The sequence below is a fragment of the Agelaius phoeniceus genome, chromosome 21 (assembly GCF_051311805.1).
Source record: "Agelaius phoeniceus isolate bAgePho1 chromosome 21, bAgePho1.hap1, whole genome shotgun sequence".
Lineage (NCBI taxonomy): Eukaryota > Metazoa > Chordata > Aves > Passeriformes > Icteridae > Agelaius > Agelaius phoeniceus.
This window is the reverse complement of record NC_135285.1, coordinates 1,449,262-1,471,521: the sequence shown is the minus strand read 5'-3', so window position 1 is coordinate 1,471,521 and position 22,260 is coordinate 1,449,262. Positions and strand designations below refer to the sequence as shown.

At 56.0% G+C, this 22,260-nt stretch overlaps 3 protein-coding genes and 1 long non-coding RNA gene across 4 annotated transcripts; 1 reads left to right on the top strand and 3 right to left on the bottom strand.

Annotated features, from left to right (window-relative positions):
* Positions 1-1,346: 1,346 nt before the first annotated feature.
* Positions 1,347-2,014, bottom strand: CDC26 (cell division cycle 26). Its single transcript, XM_054646468.2, has 2 exons — positions 1,780-2,014; positions 1,347-1,712 (listed from the first exon to the last, which is right to left on the bottom strand). Exons 1-2 carry the CDS (start codon positions 1,858-1,860, stop codon positions 1,530-1,532), a joined length of 264 nt encoding a protein of 87 aa, XP_054502443.2. The 5' UTR covers positions 1,861-2,014; the 3' UTR covers positions 1,347-1,529.
* Positions 2,015-2,333: 319 nt separating this feature from the next.
* On the top strand, positions 2,334-12,212 carry PRPF4 (pre-mRNA splicing tri-snRNP complex factor PRPF4). Its single transcript, XM_054646447.2, has 14 exons — positions 2,334-2,554; positions 3,305-3,482; positions 4,141-4,327; positions 5,085-5,172; positions 5,893-5,972; positions 6,177-6,270; positions 7,063-7,157; positions 7,360-7,418; positions 8,008-8,131; positions 9,280-9,369; positions 10,321-10,443; positions 10,752-10,859; positions 10,944-11,062; positions 11,201-12,212. Exons 1-14 carry the CDS (start codon positions 2,504-2,506, stop codon positions 11,392-11,394), a joined length of 1,590 nt encoding a protein of 529 aa, XP_054502422.2. The 5' UTR covers positions 2,334-2,503; the 3' UTR covers positions 11,395-12,212.
* A 1,061-nt stretch (positions 12,213-13,273) lies between these two features.
* On the bottom strand, positions 13,274-19,124 carry WDR31 (WD repeat domain 31). Its single transcript, XM_054646449.2, has 8 exons — positions 18,933-19,124; positions 18,471-18,545; positions 17,453-17,597; positions 17,269-17,369; positions 16,282-16,349; positions 15,797-15,938; positions 14,830-14,992; positions 13,274-13,512 (listed from the first exon to the last, which is right to left on the bottom strand). Exons 1-8 carry the CDS (start codon positions 19,122-19,124, stop codon positions 13,352-13,354), a joined length of 1,047 nt encoding a protein of 348 aa, XP_054502424.2. The 3' UTR covers positions 13,274-13,351.
* A 671-nt stretch (positions 19,125-19,795) lies between these two features.
* LOC143695572 (uncharacterized) lies at positions 19,796-22,255 on the bottom strand. Its single transcript, XR_013184936.1, has 3 exons — positions 22,182-22,255; positions 21,173-21,263; positions 19,796-19,888 (listed from the first exon to the last, which is right to left on the bottom strand). It is a non-coding gene; the product is annotated as an uncharacterized LOC143695572 (long non-coding RNA).
* Between the last annotated feature and the right edge of the window lie 5 nt (positions 22,256-22,260).

Sequence of the window (22,260 nt, the reverse complement as noted above, 5' to 3'; positions counted from 1 at the left end):
CTTCCTTCAGCTCACCCCAGTGTGTGCCAGACCCCTCCTGAGCGGGCTCTGCCCCAAACCTCACCTAAATAAAATCTGATCTCACCCTGCCCAGCACCTGCTGAGGGAAAATCCAGGGACCAGCTGAAGAAATCCACGTGCTCTTGGCCTTTCCAGGTGCCACCAGCCATAAGGAACTGTTTGGTGGCCTTTGCTCCAAGCAGCAAACAGCCCTGGGCTCCACTCCAGGGGTGACAAACCAGGGCAGCTGGGGACACTGAGCAGAGCTGGATGGAGGTGGAGCAGGGAAGTGCAAAGGAGAAGCTGCTCAGTCAGAGAATCTGGGCTGTCCCTCCCCATCCATGAGGCCAGCCCATGATCCAGGCCTGCAGCCACTCCCTGCCCAGGGCCCAGTGAGACACTGCAGCAGCTCTGGGGATGTATTTGGGATCTGAGGTAACCCAGGGGATTCTCTCCTGCTTGCCTTGGGAAGGACAGAGCAGTGGCACCTTTATCCCAAAACACTCACCAGACACTCCCAGCACCTTCTCTTCAGTGGGGCCACCAAGGTAGGGTGTCTGTTGTGTCTATTTCCCTTATGATACGACTGAAATAAAGCTTGCTGGTTATGGGCCAATAACTATTTCAACCCCAGTACTTTTGATGTTACAGCAAAAGGATTTTTCCCAAAGGTAGTAAAAAAAGGACAAAGAGCAACAGCTAGATTGCCATGTAAATACAAGCACCTTTGAGCCAAAACAGACTTGACAAACTTCCCAAAATGATAAGATGCAGAGAGGATTCAAAAGATTAAAAATTATTAAGGGGAATTTTGTGGATGTGTATGCTATCCACATGAGCCTAATGTGTGCATGAAACTGATGAAACTGAAAACAACTTGAAAAATTGGTGTTTGTTATCATCTAAAGATTTGTGTTTTCAAGAGTGACAGTTCTTTACATTTTTCTGATGCATTTAGCAGAACAGAGAGGAAAGAATAGAAGGAAAGGAAAAGGAGAAGAAATAAGTTCTAAAATCGAGATCTCCTTTCAGACACTTCTGATTTTAACACCACATGCTGTTGCAAACAATTATGTGAACCAGCTCATAGGTGAGCTCTGTGAAATACGAATTAATAGAAAAATGCAGGTTGTGAAAGAAAAGCAAGAGAAACCTGTGGGTTTGCTCAGATCTAACACTTAAAGAGTAAGATTGATTCTCTCGGGAGGTTCAGGTGGCCACTCCACTGTCTGGTTAAGATCACCAGATCACTTTCCCAGAGGATCCTCCCGCGGTGTTTTATCCCCCTGCTCACAGCACGGAACGGGTGATCCGGGTGTTTCCACCCCCACCGGTCACTGCAGCCGTGGGATTATGATTCTTTTATTATAAAAAATAAGTGTTTATTTAAAACAAAACACTCGGCAAAGGGGCGTTCACGGGCGTGTTAACCAAACTTAAAAAACAAAAATGTAACAGCTCGGAGGGGGCACGGCGAGGCCCGCCCGGCTGAGGGGGCCGGGGCTGCCGGGGGTCCCGGGGCAGCCCGGTCAGAACTCAAAGGTGCCGAAGTGCGCGGTGCGGCCGCCGGCCTTGGGCTGCGGCTTGTACCCGATGCGGTCATTGATGAGCTGCTCGCGGCTCTTGTGCTCCGTGCCCAGCGCTCCGATCGCCGCCGCCTCCTCGCCGCCCCCCGCCGCCGCCTCCGCCTCGTCGCGCTGCTTCCTGCGGCTCTGCGGGCGAACGGGCCGGTCAGGGCCGGGGGCGGGCCGAGCCCCCCGCGCCCGGCCCCGCGCGCACCTCCAGCTCCTTCCGGACGCTCTCGAACTCCTCGATGTCGTCCAGCTTCAGCTCCAGCCGCGTCGGCTTCCGACGGAGCATCGCGACTGGCGGCACCACGACCGGCGGCACGACCGAGCGCTCCCGCCCTCAGCGGGCCCCGCCCGGCGTGCCACACCTCCCGGCGTGCCCCGCGCGAACTGCCCTTAGCGGGTACCGCACCTCCCGGCGTGCCCCGCGCGAACTGCCCTTAGCGTGCCCCGCACCTCCCGGCGTGCCCCGCGCGAACTGCCCTTAGCGGGCACTGCACCTCCCGGCGTGCCCTGCGCGAACTGCCCTTAGCGGGTACCGCACCTCCCGGCGTGCCCCGCGCGAACTGCCCTTAGCGGGCACCGCACCTCCCGGCATGCCCCGCGCGAACTGCCCTTAGCGGGCACTGCATCTCCCGGCGTGCCCCGCGCGAACTGCCCTTAGCGGGCACTGCATCTCCCGGCGTGCCCCGCGCGAACTGCCCTTAGCGGGCACTGCACCTCCCGGCGTGCCCCGCGCGAACTGCCCTTAGCGGGGCTGCCACTCCTCTCGGCATGCTCTGCGCGACCCGGAAGTGGCCGTGAAGCGCCGGAGCCGGAGCACCGCGAGTCTCGCCCCGTTCCCGCTCTCTGGTTCCTGTTCCCGCTCTCTGGTTCCCGTTCCCGCTCCCATTCCAGGCTTCTCATCGCTTCCTGGGCTTGTTCCCGGTCCCGCCATGGCCACCGCACGGGCACCGGCGGCTCGCGGCGGGGCCCGGCCCCCCGAGGTGAGTGTCCGGGAGATGGGGGCGGCTCTGGGCCCGTTCCCCGCACGGGCCCGCAGGAGCGGGAGAGGCCGCGGGGTTTGCGACTGCTATTGCTGTGCGGGGTTTACGGTGCCCCGGTGACAGCGGAGCTCTAAAGGAGCCCGCAGGCTCCCGTGTTTTCCTGCACTTGTACCCAGTCCTGGCTGCTCTCCCGGGCAGTTCGTGTGAAGCCTCTCCGGGGCGAGGGAGCCGTGCACCCCTCACTCCTCAGCATTCCAGGGAGGGAGCTAGAACTGGAGCATGGCATCGCTCCTGGCTGTGGTGCTCAGCAGCAGGAGGGAAAGCTCCGTGTTCTAAAGCTTGCTCAAAAAATACCTCTGCAGATAATGAATAATAGGGACCCAACACTGCCTGATTCCAGCAATTTAATGTGGCATTTTACTTCTGTGCCTTGGCCTTCAGGCAAAAACCTCAATGTCCGGTGGCTGCTCCATCCCTGGCAGTGCCCCAGGCCAGGCTGGACAGGGCTGGGAGCAGCCTGGGACAGTGGGAGGTGTCCCTGCCATGGCAGGGGTGGCACTGGATGGGCTTCAATGCCCCTTCAACCCAAAGCAGGCTGGGATTCTGAGAGATCCTTTAGCGGTGCCCAGCCCTGTTCTCCTGGCACAGGCAGGCTGTTTGCTGTGTGCTCTGTCCCCACACTCTGTGTGCTCTGTCCCACACTCTGTGTGCTCTGTCCCACACTCTGTGCTCCCCCGTTTCTCCCTGCAGCCCCCCAAGGCCAAGGCTGCCGAGGAGGCCGAGGCTCCCCCGGCCAAGCGGGCGCCCATCTTCTACGGGAGCCTGGAGGAGAAGGAGCGGGAGCGCCTGGCCAAGGGCGAGGCCGGGCTGCTGGGCAAGGAGGGCATGAAGGCAGCCATGGAGGCTGGCAACATCAACATCAGTAGTGGTGAGCATGTGCAAGCACCCTTTGTTATCCCTCCCCGCAGATGTGACACTTCCAAATGTCTCTGCTTGGTCTCTGGGCATCACCTCAAAGCACTCAGGGGTGGGTGGCTCCATGCTTAGATCTTCCCATTCCAGAGGGACCCAGGGCAGGGGGGGCTCTGGGACAGCTGAGGGAGGGATCCAGGGCAGAGGGGCTCTGGGGGAGCTGAGGGAGGGATCTAGGGGCTGAGGGAGGGATCCAGGGCTCTGGGACAGCTGAGGGAGGGATCCAGGGCAGAGGGGCTTTGGGAGAGCTGAGGGAGGGATCCAGGGCTCTGGGACAGCTGAGGGAGGGATCCAGGGGCTGAGGGAGGGATCCAGGGCTCTGGGGGAGCTGAGGGAGGGGATCCAGGGCTCTGGGGGAGCTGAGGGAGGGATCCAGGGGCTGAGGGAGGGATCCAGGGCTCTGGGGGAGTTGAGGGAGGGATCCAGGGATCCAGGGCTCTGAGGGAGGTGTGCTGTGTCCCTCTCTCGGGATTTCCCAAACCCTCCTGTGTCCCCTGCTGGGGGTGGCCCTTCCGGGGCGGGGATGCTGTGGGTGACCTGCAGAGGCCCCTGGCAGCCCCAGGTGCCCCCTGGGCCGTGCTGGCTGTGTGTGCTCAGGCTATGTGTGTGCCCAGGGGAGGTGTTTGACCTCGAGGACCACATGAGCGAGCGGCAGGCCGAGGTGCTGGCGGAGTTCGAGCGCCGCAAGCGCGCGCGGCAGATCAACGTGTCCACGGACGACTGCGAGGTCAAGGCCTGCCTGAGGGCCCTGGGAGAGCCCATCACGCTCTTTGGAGAGGGCCCTGCGGAGCGCAGGGAGAGGTGCTGGGCCTGCACTCGGGGAGGGGACACCTGGCAAACCCCAGAGCTTCTCCTGGCAGTTGGGGTGCAGAGAGCCCTGCCCTGGCAGGGCTGTGCCATAGGGCAGCTGGGACACCTGGGGGTGCTCACCTGGAGAGGAGAGGCTCCAGCGAGAGCTCAGAGCTCCTTGCAGAGCCTAAAGGGGCTCCAGGAGAGCTGGAGAGGGACTGGGGACAAGGGATGGAGGGACAGGACACAGGGAATGGCTCCCACTGCCAGAGGGCAGGGATGGATGGGATATTGGGAATTGCTCCCTGTGAGGGTGAGCAGGCCCTGGCACAGGGTGCCCAGAGCAGCTGGGGCTGCCCCTGGATCCCTGGCAGTGCCCCAGAAAAGCTCCATGTTCTAAAGATTTTTCAAAATATACCTCTACAGATAATAAATAAAAGGGACCAAACATTGCCTGATTTCAGCAATTTAATGTGGCATTTTATTTTGTGCTTTGGCCTTCAGGCAAAAACCTCAATGTCCAGTGGCTGCTCCATCCCTGGCAGTGCCCAAGGCCAGGCTGGACGGGGCTTGGAGCAGCCTGGGACAGAGGAAGGTGTCTGTGCCCATGACAGGGCTGGCACTGGATGGGCTTTAAGGTCCCTCCCATCCCAAACCAGTCTGGGATTTCTGTTCTAAGGACCCCAAGGCAGTGGGAATGTCACACTGGTATTTGTTAGGAGAGCTGAGAATTCCCTGACTCAATCCAGCTTCATGACTTCCCTTCCAGGTTAAGGAACATCCTCTCAGTGGTTGGCACAGACGCGTTAAAGAAGACCAGGAAAGATGATGACAGGTCCAAAAAGTCCAAAGAAGAGGTGAGGGTGTCTCCTGTCCCCTCAGTGCTGAGGGAGGGATGGTGTATCCACCTCTGATATATCCAGGACTCCTGCCTTTGGCCAGTCTCTGGATTCTCATGTCATCCCTTCAGATTTTTTCTGCGTTGCCCATTTCAGCAAATCTGTGGCAATGTTTGTTCTCAGTGAGGAGCACCAAGTGTGGTTTTTACTCACAGACCTTGCTCTGTGCTGCTCTCAGTGTGCAGACCAGGAGAGCAGGTGTGTGGGCTCTTACCTACTGGAACAAGTCCCTTACTTTCCTTCACACTTGGGAAGAAAAAAATATGTTCCTGCTGCTGCATCTGTCTCTGCCTTTGATTACTCTTTGTGCTTCTGTCTCTTTTCCGAGTCTCTTTTGCCATATTATTTTTGAGCTGTACTGTAAGAAAGAATTGGACTTTTTCTTTACTGGGTGATGTGTAAACAAGGAGGGAGTTACATGTCAGTAAATGCAGATGAGTCAGGGTTCAGCTGGAATGTTGAGTGAAGTGGCAGCATTCAGGATTGGATCTGTAGGGCAGAGAGTTTGATTTATCTCTCCAAATCCCTTTTCCTGGCCCTTAGTTGTGCAGAAGGCCCTTAAAAAGAGGCCAGAGCATAGCAGGGTTTGGGGCAGGTGCTGCTGGGAGGAGCTGAGGGGAATGAACACAGGGGCAGCAGCACCAGGGCTTTTCCATCAGTTTTATTCCTTTTTTACAGTATCAGCAAACCTGGTACCACGAGGGCCCACGCAGTCTGAAAACAGCCAGGCTGTGGCTGGCCAACTACTCCCTCCCCAGGTGAGAGAAACCAGAAAACATTTGTCAATGCAAGGGCAGATCCTGCTTGGGGAGCACAGGAAATGCAGGGAGTGGGGAGGCAGGTCCAGTGAGCCCAGAGCTTGAGCTCTCAGGGACTGATCCAGGGAAGAGCAGAGAAAAGGCATTTCCAGGAGCAGGGAAGGGGCAGTTCTGGGGCTCCCACCCCACCTTTGCTCTCCCCAGGGCAGCGAAGCGGCTGGAGGAGGCCCGGCTGCTCAAGGAGATCCCTGAGGCCACCAGGACATCCCAGAGGCAGGAGCTGCACAAGTCCCTGCGGGTAGGTTTGGCTTTGGCAGCTGCTCCACTGCTGTGCTCACAAGGCTTGGCTGATCCTCTGAGAGCCCAGCAGGAATTCAGCTGCCTGAGGTGCTGTCCACATGCACATCAGTCTCTGCAGTCTTGGGAAATTCTGCTTTTCCTCTTTGTCTCTGAAGCCTTTTCTGACTCTTTCAGAGTGCTCCAGGGAGATGTAATTTGTCCCTGTGCATGGCAGAGGGTGCAGAGACATCCCTGTCCTGCCTTGCCACTCACCTGTGAGGCTAAAGGAATGTATTCCTGCCTCTGGCTGGGGAGCCCAGGAATGCCAGGGAAATACCAACTCTGGGTGCTGAACGTGGTTGGGATGACTCTGAGATGCCCTTTCTGAGCATGCTAAGCCAGATTCCCAGCTTAACCAAACAGAGAGGCTCAGGCAGAGCGTGTTGCCCCCCTAATCCTGTTTACTCCAGAGGATTTGCTTCTCCCCTCTGCCCTGTCTGTCTGGTTGGATTCTTTGGCTGAGTTGTGGGCAGATGCCAAACTCCAGCCAGCTCTGTGTCAGAGCTGCAGCTGCAGAGCTCTGGGGCTGGGGGCACATACCATGGGTGGCCCTGGGGGGCTGAGCTGTGCCCCAGGCTGTGCTGGGCCAGGCTTGCCCTGGCCCTCCTGCCTGGAGCTGGAGTGGCTCTGAGGCAGCATCTCCCTTTGCAAGTGACTTTCCAAGGGCCTCACCTCAAGCTTTGGCTGGGGATACCTCTGGGCTGGTTGTACTTCAGTCATTTATTGTTGATTTTCTTTGTCTTTCTTACAGTCCTTGAATAACTTCTGCAGCCAGATTGGGGACGATCGCCCGCTGTCCTACTGCCACTTCAGCCCCAACTCCAAACTGCTGGCCACAGCCTGCTGGTGAGCCTGCCTTGGCAGCACCTGCTCTGGGGGCTGGGAGAGCACAGCAATGGAGCCTTGGGAGTTGAGAGAGGCTGCTCTGAGCTCTCATCACCTCACTTTAGAGCTGAGCAGAGATTGATTGATCTGAGCTGGTTGAACAAGAGCATTGATCTGTTCCTTGCTGTCCTTCTCCACTGACCTCCATTCCTTGTGTTCACAGGAGTGGGCTGTGCAAGCTCTGGTCTGTGCCTGACTGCAACCTGGTTCACACCTTACGAGGTACTGAGGGGCTCTCACTGAGGCTTCTGCTTCTTTTGTTTCTCTCTGTGCTGAGCTCCCACATCTGAATTACTTTGTGGTTTAAAATGTTGTGTTCAGGCAGATTTCTGTCTTACTGAGAGCATCCCTTGGCTTGGGAGCATGGGAATGTGTCATATAATGAGAAGGGAGACCTGGCCTTCAGCTCAAACCTCAGCTCCAAGTTTGCTGTTTCTGTTTCTGAACAGTTTGGTTTGGTTTCCAAACCTGGTTTGTGTTACTTGAGTTACAAACAGCAGCAGTTTTGGGCAGGTCACCTGACAACAGTGAGGTTCTTTGAGTAGTGGTCACAACTTGGACTAAATACAGATGTGAGGACAAATCCTTTGATTCATATATTGAATTTTTGAGGGTTCCAAACCTTCATTTTGGATGCTCTGCCTGGAAGTGCGGTTTGGCTGGGGGTGACGGGGCAATGGCACCCAGCACTGAGGACACAGTGAAGAGTTCACTGGCACCTCCCTCCCCAGTGCCAAGGAAATGCTGCTTTTCTGAAGAACTGGCCAAGATCTTGTGGCAGATTCTAAATTTTGGTTTTCTTTCCCTTCAGGACACAGCACCAACGTGGGGGCCATCGTGTTCCACCCCAAGGCCACGGTGTCCCTGGACAAGAAGGACGTGAGCCTGGCCTCATGTGCAGCTGATGGCTCTGTCAAACTCTGGAACCTGGAAAGGTCAGAACTGTTCCAGCTGTGCACAGCTGCAGCATTGCTGTGCTGGGGTTCATTCCATGTTCCTGCAGACATTTACCATCCTCCTGCCAATGTGACCTTTTCTTGTAGCTGCCCCAGTGCTCTCCCTGGCCTCAGTATGTGCCACCCTGTTCAGCAGGAAGAGAGATCAGCCTGATTAGGGAGCCAAGGTGAGGGAGATGGTCTGAAAGGGACTGAGGCAGAATTGCTGCTGGGCAGTGCTGAACTGCTGGGGGTGATGGATGGAAGGTCTGGGGACTGTTTCATTCTAACAGCTCACTTAGGAGAAAATTGCCCCTCTTGGATATTAAGAAATGAATTTTTTGAGTGGTTGGAAAGCACCAGGATTTGGAGAGGGATTGACCAAATACACAACCAGACACAAAAAGTTCTGCCTGTGCTGCAGACAAATGGCTGTCAGTGCACAGAGGAGCTCTGGCAGATGGGCAGCACCTCCCTCAGGCCTGGGGAGAGGAGAAGGGTTCAGGTACTGAGCCTCAGCATCACCTGCTTGAGAAGTGGAGCCTGCAGGGCTCCTGGGAAGGGCAGGCAGCTCCCAGAGGCACAGTTGTTTATCCTTAGCTGAAATCACAGTTTGTAACAGCAAAAGTGCCCCTGTGGAAAGGGACAGGGAGGGGGTTTGTTAGGCTCTTAATTAACCTGTTGGAAAGAAGCTTCAGTGCTGTTCAGATGGTGTGTGAATGCTCCTGACCTGCTGCCTGTCATTCTGGGAGAATAAATGTCCCCTCCATCCTGTCTGCCTGCATCCTGCAGAACAGAAGGAGTTGCTGCAGTTCAGGATGTTGTGTTCTCAGAACTCCCTGCAGTTCAGGTAGTTCATGGTTTGTTTCTGTACTTCCAAAAGTGCTAATGACAAGGGCCTTGTTAATTTTCATTAATAATGATCATCATCCCAGGAGAGATTTACAGCCAACAGGAGGTGTGGAGAAAGGGTTTCACTCAGAGCTTTGAGTGTGACCCAGAGGCAGAGTTCAGAGTTGTTGGGTACAGCTCTGATGTTCCTGCCTGGTTTGATTTCCTCAGCAGAGCTGCTGCTGCCATCACAATGTGTGAGCAAAGGCCTGGCTCGAGCCAGACCCCAGTGGCCAATGGTTTGTTCTGTGTTTCAGTGATGAGCCGGTGGCAGACATCGAGGGACACAGCATGAGAGTGGCCCGTGTGATGTGGCACCCCTCAGGGAGGTTCCTGGGCACCACCTGGTACGGACACCTGGGCACTGGCATCCGGAGGTGACCATGGGCTGCTGACCATGGCTTCTAGAGGTGACCATGGCTTCCAGAAGTGACCATGGGCTGCTGACCATGGCTTCCAGTGACCATGGCTTCCAGAGGTGACCATGGGCTGGTGACCATGGCTTCCAGAGGTGACCATGGGCTGGTGACCTTGGCTTCCAGAGGTGACCATGGCTTCCAGAGGTGACCATGGGCTGGTGACCATGGCTTCCAGAGGTGACCATGGGCTGGTGACCATGGCTTCCAGAGGTGACCATGGGCTGCTGACCATGGCTTCTAGAGGTGACCATGGCTTCCAGAAGTGACCATGGGCTGGTGACCATGGCTTCCAGAGGTGACCATGGGCTGGTGACCATGGCTTCCAGAGGTGACCATGGGCTGGTGACCATGGCTTCCAGAGGTGACCATGGGCTGGTGACCATGGCTTCCAGAAGTGACTATGGGCTGCCCAGCTGGTGGCCCTGTGGTGTCAGGGTTTGTCCACAGCAGGGCAGGGCTTGGCCATTGTGACCACAGCTGGGCTGCTGCAGTGTCAGTGACAGCAGGTCATTGGGATTTCTTTCCCTGCCCCTGTGTGAGACACTGGGAATAAAATGCTCCCAGGGTTGGTGAAATATCCTGTTGTTCTTCCTGGAGTTACATGGAGACCAGGGGAAATAGCCTCAAGTTACACCAGGGAAGGTTTAGGTTGGATATTGGGGAAAAAACATCTTCACAGAAAGGGTGGCCAGGCACTGGCACAGGCTGCCCAGGGGTGCAGTCACCATCCTGGAAGTGTTCAAAAAACACCCAGATGTGGCACCTGGGGACGTGGGTTAGTGGGGAATGGGGTGGTGCTGGGTTAACACCTGGACTCCATGGTCCTGGAGGGCTTTTCCAGCCTGAGTGACTGTTACTAAGGAGAGCTTTGTTCCTCAGCTACGACCACTCGTGGCGCCTGTGGGACCTGGAGGCGCAGGAGGAGATCCTGCACCAGGAGGGGCACAGCAAGGGCGTCTACGACATCGCCTTCCACACCGACGGCTCCCTGGCTGGCACTGGGTGGGTGCCTGCTCTGCACCAAGGGTTTTACTGGGACCAGGGATTTCTGCTGGGGAATGGCTCCCACTGCCAGAGGGCAGGGATGGATGGGATATTGGGAATTAGGAATTGTTCCCTGTGAGGGTGGGCAGGCCCTGGCACAGGGTGCCCAGAGCAGCTGGGGCTGCCCCTGGATCCCTGGCAGTGCCCAAGGCCAGGCTGGACAGGGCTGGGAGCAGCCTGGGACAGTGGGAGGTGTCCCTGCCATGGCCAGGGTGATCTGTAGGGTCCCTCCCAGCCCAGCTCAGTGTGTGATCCTGTGCTTGCAGAGGCCTGGATGCCTTTGGCCGGGTGTGGGACCTGCGCACGGGCCGCTGTATCATGTTCCTGGAAGGGCACCTGAAGGAGATCTACGGGATCAACTTCTCCCCAAACGGGTAAGGAGGGAGCTGGCACTGATGTGGGAGCTCTGAGTGTAAACCCCACTCCCTGAACACTGCTCTGCCTCCCCTCCTTGGCAGGTACCACGTGGCCACGGGCAGTGGGGACAACACGTGCAAGGTGTGGGACCTGCGGCAGAGGAAGTGCATCTACACCATCCCTGCCCACCAGAACCTGGTCACCGGCGTCAGGTTTGAACGTGAGTCCCTGCTGCTCCCTGTCCCTCCCCTCTGGCAGCTCACATGCACACCTGCAGCTCAGCAAGGCCTGTGCTGCTGAGCAGGGATGTCATGTTGTCATTGCAAGCCTCACTTCTCCCCTCTCTCCTCCTGTGCAGCCAACCACGGGAATTTCCTGCTCACGGGCGCCTACGACAACACGGCCAAGATCTGGACCCACCCTGGCTGGTCCCCCCTGAAGACACTGGCAGGGCATGAGGGGAAGGTGATGGGCCTGGACATCTCCCTGGATGGGCAGCTCATTGCCACCTGCTCCTATGACAGAACCTTCAAGCTCTGGACAGCTGAGTAGCTCAGAGGGACTGGTTATGGACTGGGACAGGGACGTTAATAACTTTTGGTTGTTTTTTTATATTAAAGAAAAAACCAGGAATCCAGTGTGTTACAGCAGTTGCAGTCATGGCTGCTCTGGAGTTTGGGTGTGTTTGAAGCACCACTGTTGGCCCAGGCTTGGTTGGTGTCAAGTCTTGGGGGTTTTCCCACATTTTGGACTGGTTTTATACTGCACGTACCACTTTCTGCTGTAATTTTGATCCATGTATTTCTACCCTTCCTTCCAAGTTCAGCTTCCAGGTGTCCTCCAAACATTTGCAGTAACCACAGAGCATCTCAGGTTTGGGGTGTGCTTCAGCTTCTGTTACTGCCCTTCTCATCTTCCTTTTTGGTAGGAATGTGAGTTCAGACTTGATTTGCATTTAGAGAGAGAGCCCAGAGGGAGAGGCATAAGGTGCCCTCCTTCCCCTGCTCCCACACAGGTGTCTCTGGATGGAGATCTGCATTCCCCTGGATTCACTTACAGTAGATGTCCAAGGCCAGGGAATCTCTTCTTTTCCAGGTACCACTTTGTGTCCTACTCCATGAGTTGTCCCATGGACTGGATGTTGCAAATCCATTTCAGCATCTCCTGTTTGGGGTTTGCTGTGTGAGATCACTCAGTGTAGGATTGTCTTGTTCTGCCCTGCCCTGGGGGGAGAGCTTTTGTACTTGTTTGTTGTTTAAATTGAGGTTTTGCAAATAGTATGCCCTGGAACATCTAAACAGGTTTTGAATGTGTGTCCTGTGCTCTGGGTCTCACAAGAAACGGAGAAATTACAGGAATTTCACAATGCACAGTTTGATTTCTGATGGTGTGAAAAACAGCTGGGGGGGGGAGGTTATGGGGTTTGTTCAGCCTGGAGCAGGAGAGGCTGAGGGGAGGCTCAGGGTCTGCAGCTCCTCCTGAGGGGCAGCTCTGATCCCTGCTCCCTGTGACAGGGACAGGAGCCAGGGCACGGCTGGGGCTGGGCCAGGGCAGCTCAGGCTGGAGCTCAGGGCAAGGTTCTTCCCCCAGAGGGTGCTGGCACTGCCCAGGCTCCCCAGGGAATGGGCACGGCCCCGAGGCTGCCAGAGCTCCAGGAGCCTTTGGGCAGCGCTGCCAGGGATGCCCAGGCTGGGGTTGCTGGGACAGGGGCTGGGCAGGGACAGGGGCTGGGCTGGGGGATCCTGGTGGGTCCCTCCCTGCTCAGATGAAAACCTTCAGGAGCTAAGAGAAGACAGATTCACCTCCCTGTTGTCAGCTGGAGAGCAGCTGTGTGTTCCTTCCAGGGAAAATACAATGGAATGAGAGGCCAGCAACTAACACAGAATTATTTCATTGCAGTCTCCTGTGGTCCAAGCCCAGGTCCAGCTGTGTGTGCTCAGCCTGGTGCTCAAGTATCTGTCCCTTGGTCCTGGTGTCTCATCTCCCCTCTCTGCCCATCCTGTGCCTCTCTCTGGCTGCAGGGAGGCTTTGTAAGGAAAATGCAGGAGGCTCAGTCAGGAGCAGGAGCTTGGCCTGAGGGCTCACTGGGTTTGGCTTTTCTCCTGGACAGCTCTGATGCCTCCCTGTGTCACCCACAAACCAACCAGCAACTCCCCAGCCCTGCTGCCGTGCCCCACAGGCACAGAGTCCCTGCTGCCCACCGTGAGGGCAGCTCTTGGGGGTCACATCCCCTCCAGGGACAATCTGACAGGGCCTTCCAGTGCTCAGAACGCTGCCACCTCCTCCAGGGACAGGGTTCCAGTGCTCAGAACGCTGCCACCTCCTCCAGGGACAGTGTCTGACAGGGTTCCCGAGCTCAGAACGCGGCCACCTCCTCCAGGGACAGTGAATGACGGGGTTCCAGCGCTCAGAACGTTGCCACCTCCTCCAGGGCCAGTGTCTGATGGGGTTCCAGTGCTCAGAACGCTGCCACCTCCTCCAGGGACAGTGTCTGACGGGGTTCCGGTGCTCAGAACGCTGCCACCTCCTCCAGGGCCAGCTCCGCTCCGCCCCTCACACGGAGCACGTGGATGCCGGAGTTGGAGCTGGCGCAGAGCAGGGTGCAGCTGTCGCAGGCGGCCAGCGAGGCCAGCGGGCCCGAGCCCTCGAGGCACAGCGTGGCCAGGCAGGCTGCAAGGGAAGGGACGAGGGAGGGAGGCTGGGTTGGCTGAGATGGGGCAGGGCCACACCAACCTCCCAGCTCCAGGCTCTGCTCCCCTGAGAGGGGTGAGTGCTGCCTGGATCCACACTTCAGCACCTTGGGATGTGCCCCTAGTAGACTCTCACCCCTGTGCACTGCCCAGTCAGGCAGTGGCTGACAGGGATCCACACTGGGGTCAGGCTCTGCCCCTTCCTGGGAGGGGAAGCAGGGCTGGATGGACCTACAGCCCCACTGGGCAGAGCTGCAGGATGTCCCTGGAGCCATTTCCAACATTCCTTTTTCTCCCAAATTTCTGACAGTTTTCCTAAGGGCTGTGCTACACTCACCACGTGGTTTTAATGAATCTCCAAGAGGGAAAGAGGCTCCTGTGTAAATCTTATTTCTTTTTGTTTGTGTCTGTTATTAAACCCCCTGAGACAGTTTGTGCAGAGACCCCAGCCCCAGGCTGAGCTGCAGACAGAGCTGCACTTGGCCTGGGGCCACAGGCAGCTGCCTCTCCTGTGACCTGCACCCTTCCCAGAGCAGCTGGATTATGGCTCACCCAGCTGGGAAGGCAAGAGGATCAAAGCTGCTGCCACCCCAGAGCCACCCTGGGTGCACAGGAAAGGAACAGGTAAGAGAACAGAAGGTCCTTCTCTGCAGGAAAGCCTCAGGTTTCTATTTTCATCCCATCTTAAATGAGTTCCCTTGGAGAGGGGCTTAGCCCTGGGGAGTGTCTCATGCTGTGAACCTGAACAGCTCCCAAGAGGTCTCTGCCTGCAGCACAAGGGTTACTAAGAACCTGCTGCCATGGCAGGGCTTGGCAGGCAAACAAACCCCTTTGTGTCCAACTCGGGGAGGGACTCACCCTCACCACCAGGTTTAACCCCAAAATGCCCACGATTCCCCTTCAAGAGGACAACCAAAATGAGGGTGAGGCTGGGACCCTGTCCTCCAATACAAATTCTATTCCTTACAACTTTCTACTTGTACCTGCAGAAATCTCTGGAGTTCCCCTGTTCTTTTTCCTTTTTATCATTTGTCCTTTCATGGCCTAACTCAGATGTATCTTTAAAAGCTGCCTGGTAATTCTTCCTTTCAGCTGAGAGAAGATTCCTGTCACCTGAGACATGCAGCTCCTTCATGTTTGTTGAGCCCTGGCTTTGCTCCAGGGCATTTCTCCACCCTGCCCTGCAGGCTTGGAGTGAACTCCAGAGATTGCAGCAGTCACCCTGCCCACCACCACGAGGGAAGTGGGTTTGTTATCCAGGAGAAAGGAGCACAGAGGGGGCAGGAGCCTCCCCTACCTGCAGTGCCTTGGTCCCAGACCTTCACTGTGCTGTCGCTGGAGGATGTGGCAATGCTGGGGGCGAGCGTGGGGCCCCGGGGCAGGAAGACACAGGAGGTGGTGGTCTGGAAATGCCCTTTGTACTCACACACTCGGTCCCTGGTCTGCCTCAGGTCCCAGAGCTGCAGAAACAGGCAGTGGTAGAGCCCCAGCTCTGCCAGCATGGGGTTGTTTTACCAAGACAGGAAGGTGGGTTGGGATAAAAGAGCTCCTCACCAATCCTCAGAGTGCCAAGGCTACTGCCCTTGTCCCTGCTCATGCTCACAGTCCTGGAGAATATCAAAGCCCAAAGGATTTTCACCACTGGTGACTGAGGACATGGGATGAGGACACCCATTACAGCCAACAAGCTAAGGTGTGCAGGCAGGTAAGAAATGTCCAGCCTGCTCCCAATCTCAGCCCTGCCCACCCTGGGATGGGATGGTTTCATCCTCTTGATCCTCACACACAGGGCTGAAAATCTGCAGGACCAAATCCCTGGTTTGGAAACAGCTGGAACAAGGGATTCCTTATAGAATTTCTGCAAGAACCTTGTGTTCCTCAATGGCATCCATTGTTTTTTCCCTGTGTGTTTTACTGAAATGAAATTCCAGACTGGTTGGGGGTGGAAGGAACCTTAAAGGGTTTCAACTCCCTGCCATGGGCACAGATGCCACTCACTAGATCCTCACTAGATCAGGGTGCTTCAAGTCCCATCCAACCTGGCCTTGGACACTTCCAGGGATGGGGCAAATCCCAGTGGTTTAAGCAGGAGGCATAACTGCTGATATTCTCCAAGCAAAATTTCCCAAAGGGAGAGGCAGGAAGACGCCAAGGCCAAGGCAGTGGGAGCACTCAGACCCTCGAGCAGTGCTGTGCTGCTCTCCCTGTGTGCCATGGCTGTGGGAGGGGAGGCAGCAGAGCCCAGGGCTGGCTGGGGCACTCACGGTGGCCTCGGCGCCGTGGCCGGCGGAGCCGCTGCTGCTGCTGAGGCAGTACCGCCCGTCCTGGCTCACGTCACAGCACGTCTGGATGTGCTGCTTGGCTGGGAACGTGTGCGCCACCTGCAGCTCCCGGCTGTCCCACACCCTGCAGGGACAGCAGAGGGACCCTGAGGCATCATCACCGCCGTGGCTTCCCTCTGAGCCCTCCCGCACACACCAGCTGTGCCCACAGCTCTGCCCCGGCTGCTCCCAAGCTCTCCCTGCATTTATCCATGCTGCATCACTCTGCAGCTTTCTTTCTCACCAATTCTCCTTCTCACCCCCAGTCACCACCCAGTGCTGCTCCCAGCCCCTGTCCCTGGCTGGAGGTCACACTCCCAGGTGAGCTGGCAGGTGGCTTTTAGCCACAGCAGCAGGATCCATGACAACCAACCCCACAACAGCCTCGGGCTGTACCTCCCTGCTCTCTGGCCACAGGGAGAATTTACCTGGTGGTTTTATCCTCTGAGGTCTGGATGACATAAGGCTCCCCAGGAACCCAGCACAGGTGTGTGACCTGTGGAAAGGGAAGGATGAGCAGGAGCCACCTCTGTCTGCAGTCCAGGCTGTGTCTGCCTGAGGATGGAACCACTGAGCTCTCATCCCCTCCTTCCTCCTGCTGGGTTGGGAGCTGGAAATGTTGGATGAAGACTTTTTCTGCTTCCCTGCCAGGTGCAGTCGCAGTGGGGTTGCTGGGGGTGATTGAGGCTGGGAGGTGCCAGCAGCAGGACACAGAGCCATGGGAGCAGGGACAGCACAGGCACCAGGGGTGGTACCCACACCAGATCTGGGCTGGTACAGGAGGGAATGCAGCCCCACTGCATGGGGCTTGTTCAGCCAGGAGAAAAGGAGACTCAGGGGGATCTTCTGGCCCTCCACAACTCTCTGACAGGGGGTGCAGCCCAGGTGGGGGTCAGGTTCTGCTCCCAGGGAACAAGCAATTAAAAGAAATTGCCTCAAGTTGTGCCAAGGGAGGTTTAGGTTGGATACTGGGGAAAATTTGCTGAAAGGGTGGTCAGGCATTGGTGCAGGCTGCCCAGGGCAATGGTGGAGTGACCATCCTTGGAGGGATTTAAAAGCCATGTAGTGCCATGTGGCACTTGGGGACATGAGTTAATGGTGGCTGTGGCAGTGCTGGGGGTATGGCTGGACTCTGTCTTAGAGATCTTTTCCAACCTCAGTGATTCCATGACTGTGTGCTTCCAAACAGCTCTGAGACAGAGCATTGATAAATGGCCACGAGTCTCTTGGTACCTTTGTGCTCCTGTGTTGTTACCTGGAGAAGAATAACCAGCCTCAAGCTGAGCCTGCCCAGGTGCACAGTGTCCCAAGGGCTCCCTTTGGCACCAAGCTCCCAGAAAATCCCCTCTGTGAAATAACAATGTAGGCAGGGAGATGGATAATGGGATGGGATTGGAGGAACCAGCAGATCCTACCAGGTTCCTGGAGATTGCAGCTCTGCCCAGACACTCCCCGGTCTCGGTGTCCCACTTGCACACGGTGTTGTCCCGGGAGCCCGTGCACAGCTGGGAGGAGTCTGCAACCACAAGTTAACATCAAAAACAGGGCATGAAACACTGTCAGTCAGCCCATGGGGAGTGGGAGTGTAATGTCCCTCACCTGGGCTCACAGCCAGTCCAGTAACAACCAGGTCATGTCCTGGGAAGTGCTGGCTTGGCCCTGACGTCCCGTGAAGCTCCCACATCATCACTGTCTTGTCCCGGGATGCGCTGAAGACTCTGTTGGAGTCAAGGGCTGAGGTGACCTGCCAAGGACAGAAGGAGAAGCTGCTCATCCTCACACCCAGCTCACAGGGACAGCACAACTCTGCTGCTGTCCTGCCACAGCCCAACACATGCAGGAACACGACTGGGGAGAGCCTGGCCTCCCAACTCTGTCCCGTATCCCCTCAGAGCCTGGGATGGTGGATGGGTGCTCTCAGGTCTTGTTTTAGAAACCATTCCTTTTATAGGAAAAACATCCTTACAAACCCAAATGAGCCCAGTGCACAGCTGTTTTGAGCACTGAGGTGAACAAAGCCCCCTTTGTCTTTGCAGTACCCACAGCCCAGGGGACCCCTGTGGAGGTGCAGTGGCCACACCACGCATGGCTACAGCCCCTCTGCTCTCCCAGAAGCCTGCTTGGCTTTGTCATCTCAATTCCAGAAAGGAAATTAAAGCCCCGCCATTCCCAGAATATGCCAGCTATGGCACATGGCATGGGTATTCCCAGAATGTCTCAGCCAGGCATGGCTGATTTGTGGAATAATGTAAGGTCTAGTAGAATGAGGCCTGAAGAAAAGTGAATGGCATCTCTGCATCAAAAGTTTGACCTCATAATTTATCCTGAGCTTTTGCTATACAGTATCTTGGAAGGGAAGACAAGCTCACATCCAGACCTCCTGCAGCCCTGTTTAGTCTGAATGCAACACTCCATGCTGCTTCCAAAAGTATCTGTTGGGACCTTGGGAAAAACCTAATGTGTTCTGATCACAGAATCATGAATCATTAAGTTTGGAAAAGACCTTTAAGGTCATCCAGCCCAACCATCCCCAGCTGGACACCAGGAATACCCTGATCCCACCTTTCTTGGAGCACAAACCAGTGCTCCATCATTCCTGGGTCCCCAGCTCTCTCACCTTGGTGACCTCGCGCTCGTGGCCGGTGAAGCGGCGCAGGGCAGCCCCAGACCTCCAGCTGGACACAGCCACACTCTGCAGGGACAGGGACAGGGGTCAGCACGAGAGCAGGGCAGGGAGGATATGTCATACCAAGGCTTGTGCACAGTCCACAGCACAGAGAACAGGTTCCTCTGGTTTTCAGCTCCTAGAGCACTGACAGCTGCCCTTAAAGACAGGTGATGTAAGAGTCAGTCTGGTGATTCCAAGCCTGGGTGGGAGCATTTGATGTGATATGAGCTCTGGAGAGGTTACAAAATTTGATTCCATGTGCTTCAAGGGTGTGCCCTCACTCTAAGCTCATATTTCCTTTCTAAATCCAGGCACCGACATTGCCACAATCCACGGAAATGTTCAAAGCTCACATTTCAACCTGATTTTTGAAGCTGTTGATGTAGTATCCTGTCCCAGGGGATACCTCACCTTATCCCTTCCTCCTGACACACACAGGTCTGGTTTGAGGGCAGCCACAGAGGTGACAGCATCAGTGTGAGCAGGGCTGTGCTGCCGGGAGGCACCAGCGGGTCCCGTCTGTCCCACGGAGCCCTCGGCCCTGCAGAGGAACAGGGACAGCACTGGGAGCTGCAGGGGCTGGCAGGAGAGGTCAGGTGCCATTCCCAGGCACCTCTGGCACCTTCTGACACAACAACATCTGTCTTGGAAAGCCAGAGAGAGGCTGTGAGATGGAGCAGACCTATACCAGCTCCAGAGCTGCTGAATATTTAATTGTTGCTCACTCTGTGCTGGTGCAAAGAAGAAAAGAGATTTTGACCTCACCAGCCTCCACAGTCCTCACATGGGTCAGGCTCAGCCTCCACAGTCCTCACATGGGTCAGGCTCTGTTGCTCTTTGCTGTGACACCTCCCTGGCCACGAGTCCCCCCAGTGCCACCCTGTAATGCTCTCCAGGCACAGAACCCTCTCCCTGCTGCCAGGGACTGAATTATTTCATCTTGGCCATGAAGGCTGGTGACAGGCTCTGAGGACACAGCAAAACAGTTTGGGTATTTGGAGCTGTTCCCCTTCAGAGCTCTGCCTCAGCCATCACAGAGCACAACCACTGCCATGGTTATGTGCTTGGCCATTCCTTTAAGTGACACTTGGGATTTCAGCCCCCCAAAAAGCTGAGCAGACTTTAAAAGTGAGGATTAGAAACGAAAATCTGGTTCAAACATCTAATAATGAAACTAAACCCCTGTGCCTGCCATATTCTCTGCTCATTTGTGCTCTCTTCACTCTCACACTTGGTTTATTAACAAAACCTGATCTCCCAGCATTGCTTTACCTGTATTTGGTGGTGTGGAAGCTGATTTTACTCTGCAGTTTCCCCATGGTCCTGGCAGCCAGTGGTGGGTGTCACATCAGCACCTCGGGCACCTGCTGTGGGGACAGGACCTGTGGGTGAGGGGACAGGGCACCACCAGGGATCCAGAGGGGTTTCTGTTTGTCACACATACAGGATAAGGTGCTGGTAATGTGTTATCTACATCCTAACTCCATTCAGAGTAAGGAGAAAACCTCAGAGGAGGGGACATCTGGAGGTCCTGTGTGGAACCTTTAGCTTAGAGCAGAGCCAGCAGCAGGGTGAGGTCACTGGGACCTCACACTGAGCTTAAAAATGCCCAAGCTTGGTGAGATCACAACAGACATGGGACTGCTGCCTGTCACTCTTTACACCTCCTGTTACTCCTGGATCTGGATCTTCCTGATCTTCCATACATCCTGGAGATCCCAGTGTTTGGCTTGGAGAAGGCAAACACCTTCAGACTGAAGCTGTACAGCAACCGGTGGGACCAAGTGCAGGCACAGGCAGCCCCACTCAACTGAGGCAGCCTGGCAATGCTTGAAGTGATCTTTTCCTGAGCTGAGGAACACTTTGGGAAGAGTTTCCAGGTCCATACACCACTTCCAGGCACGGCAAGAGCATGAGGATAACCCAGATGCATTCAGCAAACAGCTGCTGGCCAGGCTGGGGCCAGGCTGGTCCCTCCACAGAGGGCTCAGCACAGCCAGAGCCTGCAGACCCAGCCAGGTGAGGAGCAGCACCTCCCCCATGTCCTCACAGACCCAGCAGAAACCAGTCTCAGTGACAGTGAATTGTCACAGACAATAACTGCTGCAGCTTAGCTCAAGGCACACTAATTGGATTTAGTCTGCTGGCATGCCCATCTTCCACGGCTGCAGCATTTTGCTAATCAAAATCAGGGGAAAAAAAAAGCCAATCTGCTTTTTCCAGCAAAAAATTGCTTGAAGGTTCTGCCCACAAAAAAAAAAAAAAAAAAAAGTGAAAACCAAATCCTGGAAGCACTGAGCAAAAGGTTTCAACAAAATTCCCTTTCTAATTTTACCCTGACAGCCTTTGTGATTAGCAATTAGTAATACCCAGTTAATCTCCTGCTGTTCTATCCATGAGTTTGCATGTTCCAAAGATGTGAGGAATGATCAATCTCACAGCTGAGGGGCTGTGTTAATTTGGCAATTTATTCTTTCAATCAGACTGAGTGCCCCAATCATTTCAGTCCATCAGGAATGAGATTTTTCTCTGACAGTGGGAGAACTCTGGAAGTTGCAAAACAAGACTCTAGGAAAAGCTAAGGCGGGAATTCTGAGGTTTTAATGATGGTTGCTGTTTCCAACCAGCACTTAGTTCATGTTCATGCCTACCTGCACATCTGGAGCTGCCCGAGGCCAGGGGAGGCTGCAGGGAAGGTGGGAGCTTTGTCCTGTGTCTCACTGTTCTCCTGCCTCTTCTTCACTGCAAGAAAGAGCAGATTTTTCTGCATCCTGGATGAGAACAGCACTCAGGCAGGACGTTAATCCAAGGTTTTGCTGTCTGTATCCTGACACACATTTATCCATCAGCTCCACCACAAAGCTCTAAAAACTCAAGAGATCCTACAACAACTGATCCACACCAAGCTTCACCTCAGCAGCCTGAGTTTCACGTTGGAGGATGCCTTTATCCTCCCTTCCCCCCAAATGCATCACTTGACAGAAATCAAACACCTTTTTTACTGAATTGCTTTTGAAAAATAAGCCATGCTGCTGCCTCCACCTGTCCAGGCTCTGCAGTGAAACCTGTGCCCTGGGATAAGGAATGTCAACAACCACAGCAGCAGCACAGGGACCCCAGCAGAGCTGCCCCATCCTCATGGGGCAATAAGCATGCCTTCGAGGAGGGTGTTTGGCTTTGGGGAGAATGGGGGACACCCTGGGTTCCTGGAGCTGGGTGTGACCCCACGGTGGTGCTGGCAGGTTTCTGTGGATGGGGGTGTCCCTGTGAGGTTAAATGGGAGCATCCTGGGTTTCTATGGATGGGGGTGGCCTTGTGAGGGTCAGTGGGAGCATCCTGGGTCCCCTGGGATGGGGGTGTCCCTGTGGGGTTAAATGGGAGCATCCTGGGTTTCTATGGATGGGGGTGGCCTTGTGAGGGTCAGTGGGAGCATTCTGGGTCCTGTGATGGGGGTGTCCCTGTGGGGTTCGATGGGAGCATCGCGGGTCCCCGTGACGGGAGCATCCCGAGGGAGCCCCCCTCAAGTGCCATGTGCCGCTGGCAGGGGCGAGGCAGGGCAGCCCTCGGGAAGGTTTTGTGAGGAAAGGTTTGTGAAGAGCCGCGTCCCTGCGCTGGGGCAGCCCCGCGGCCCGGCCCGGCCCGGCCCCGCCGCACACTCACCCTCACCCTCAGCGGCCCCGGCGCCGTCCCGCCCGTGCCGCCGCCCGCTGCCGGCTCCCGGCGGGGCCGGGGCGGGGCG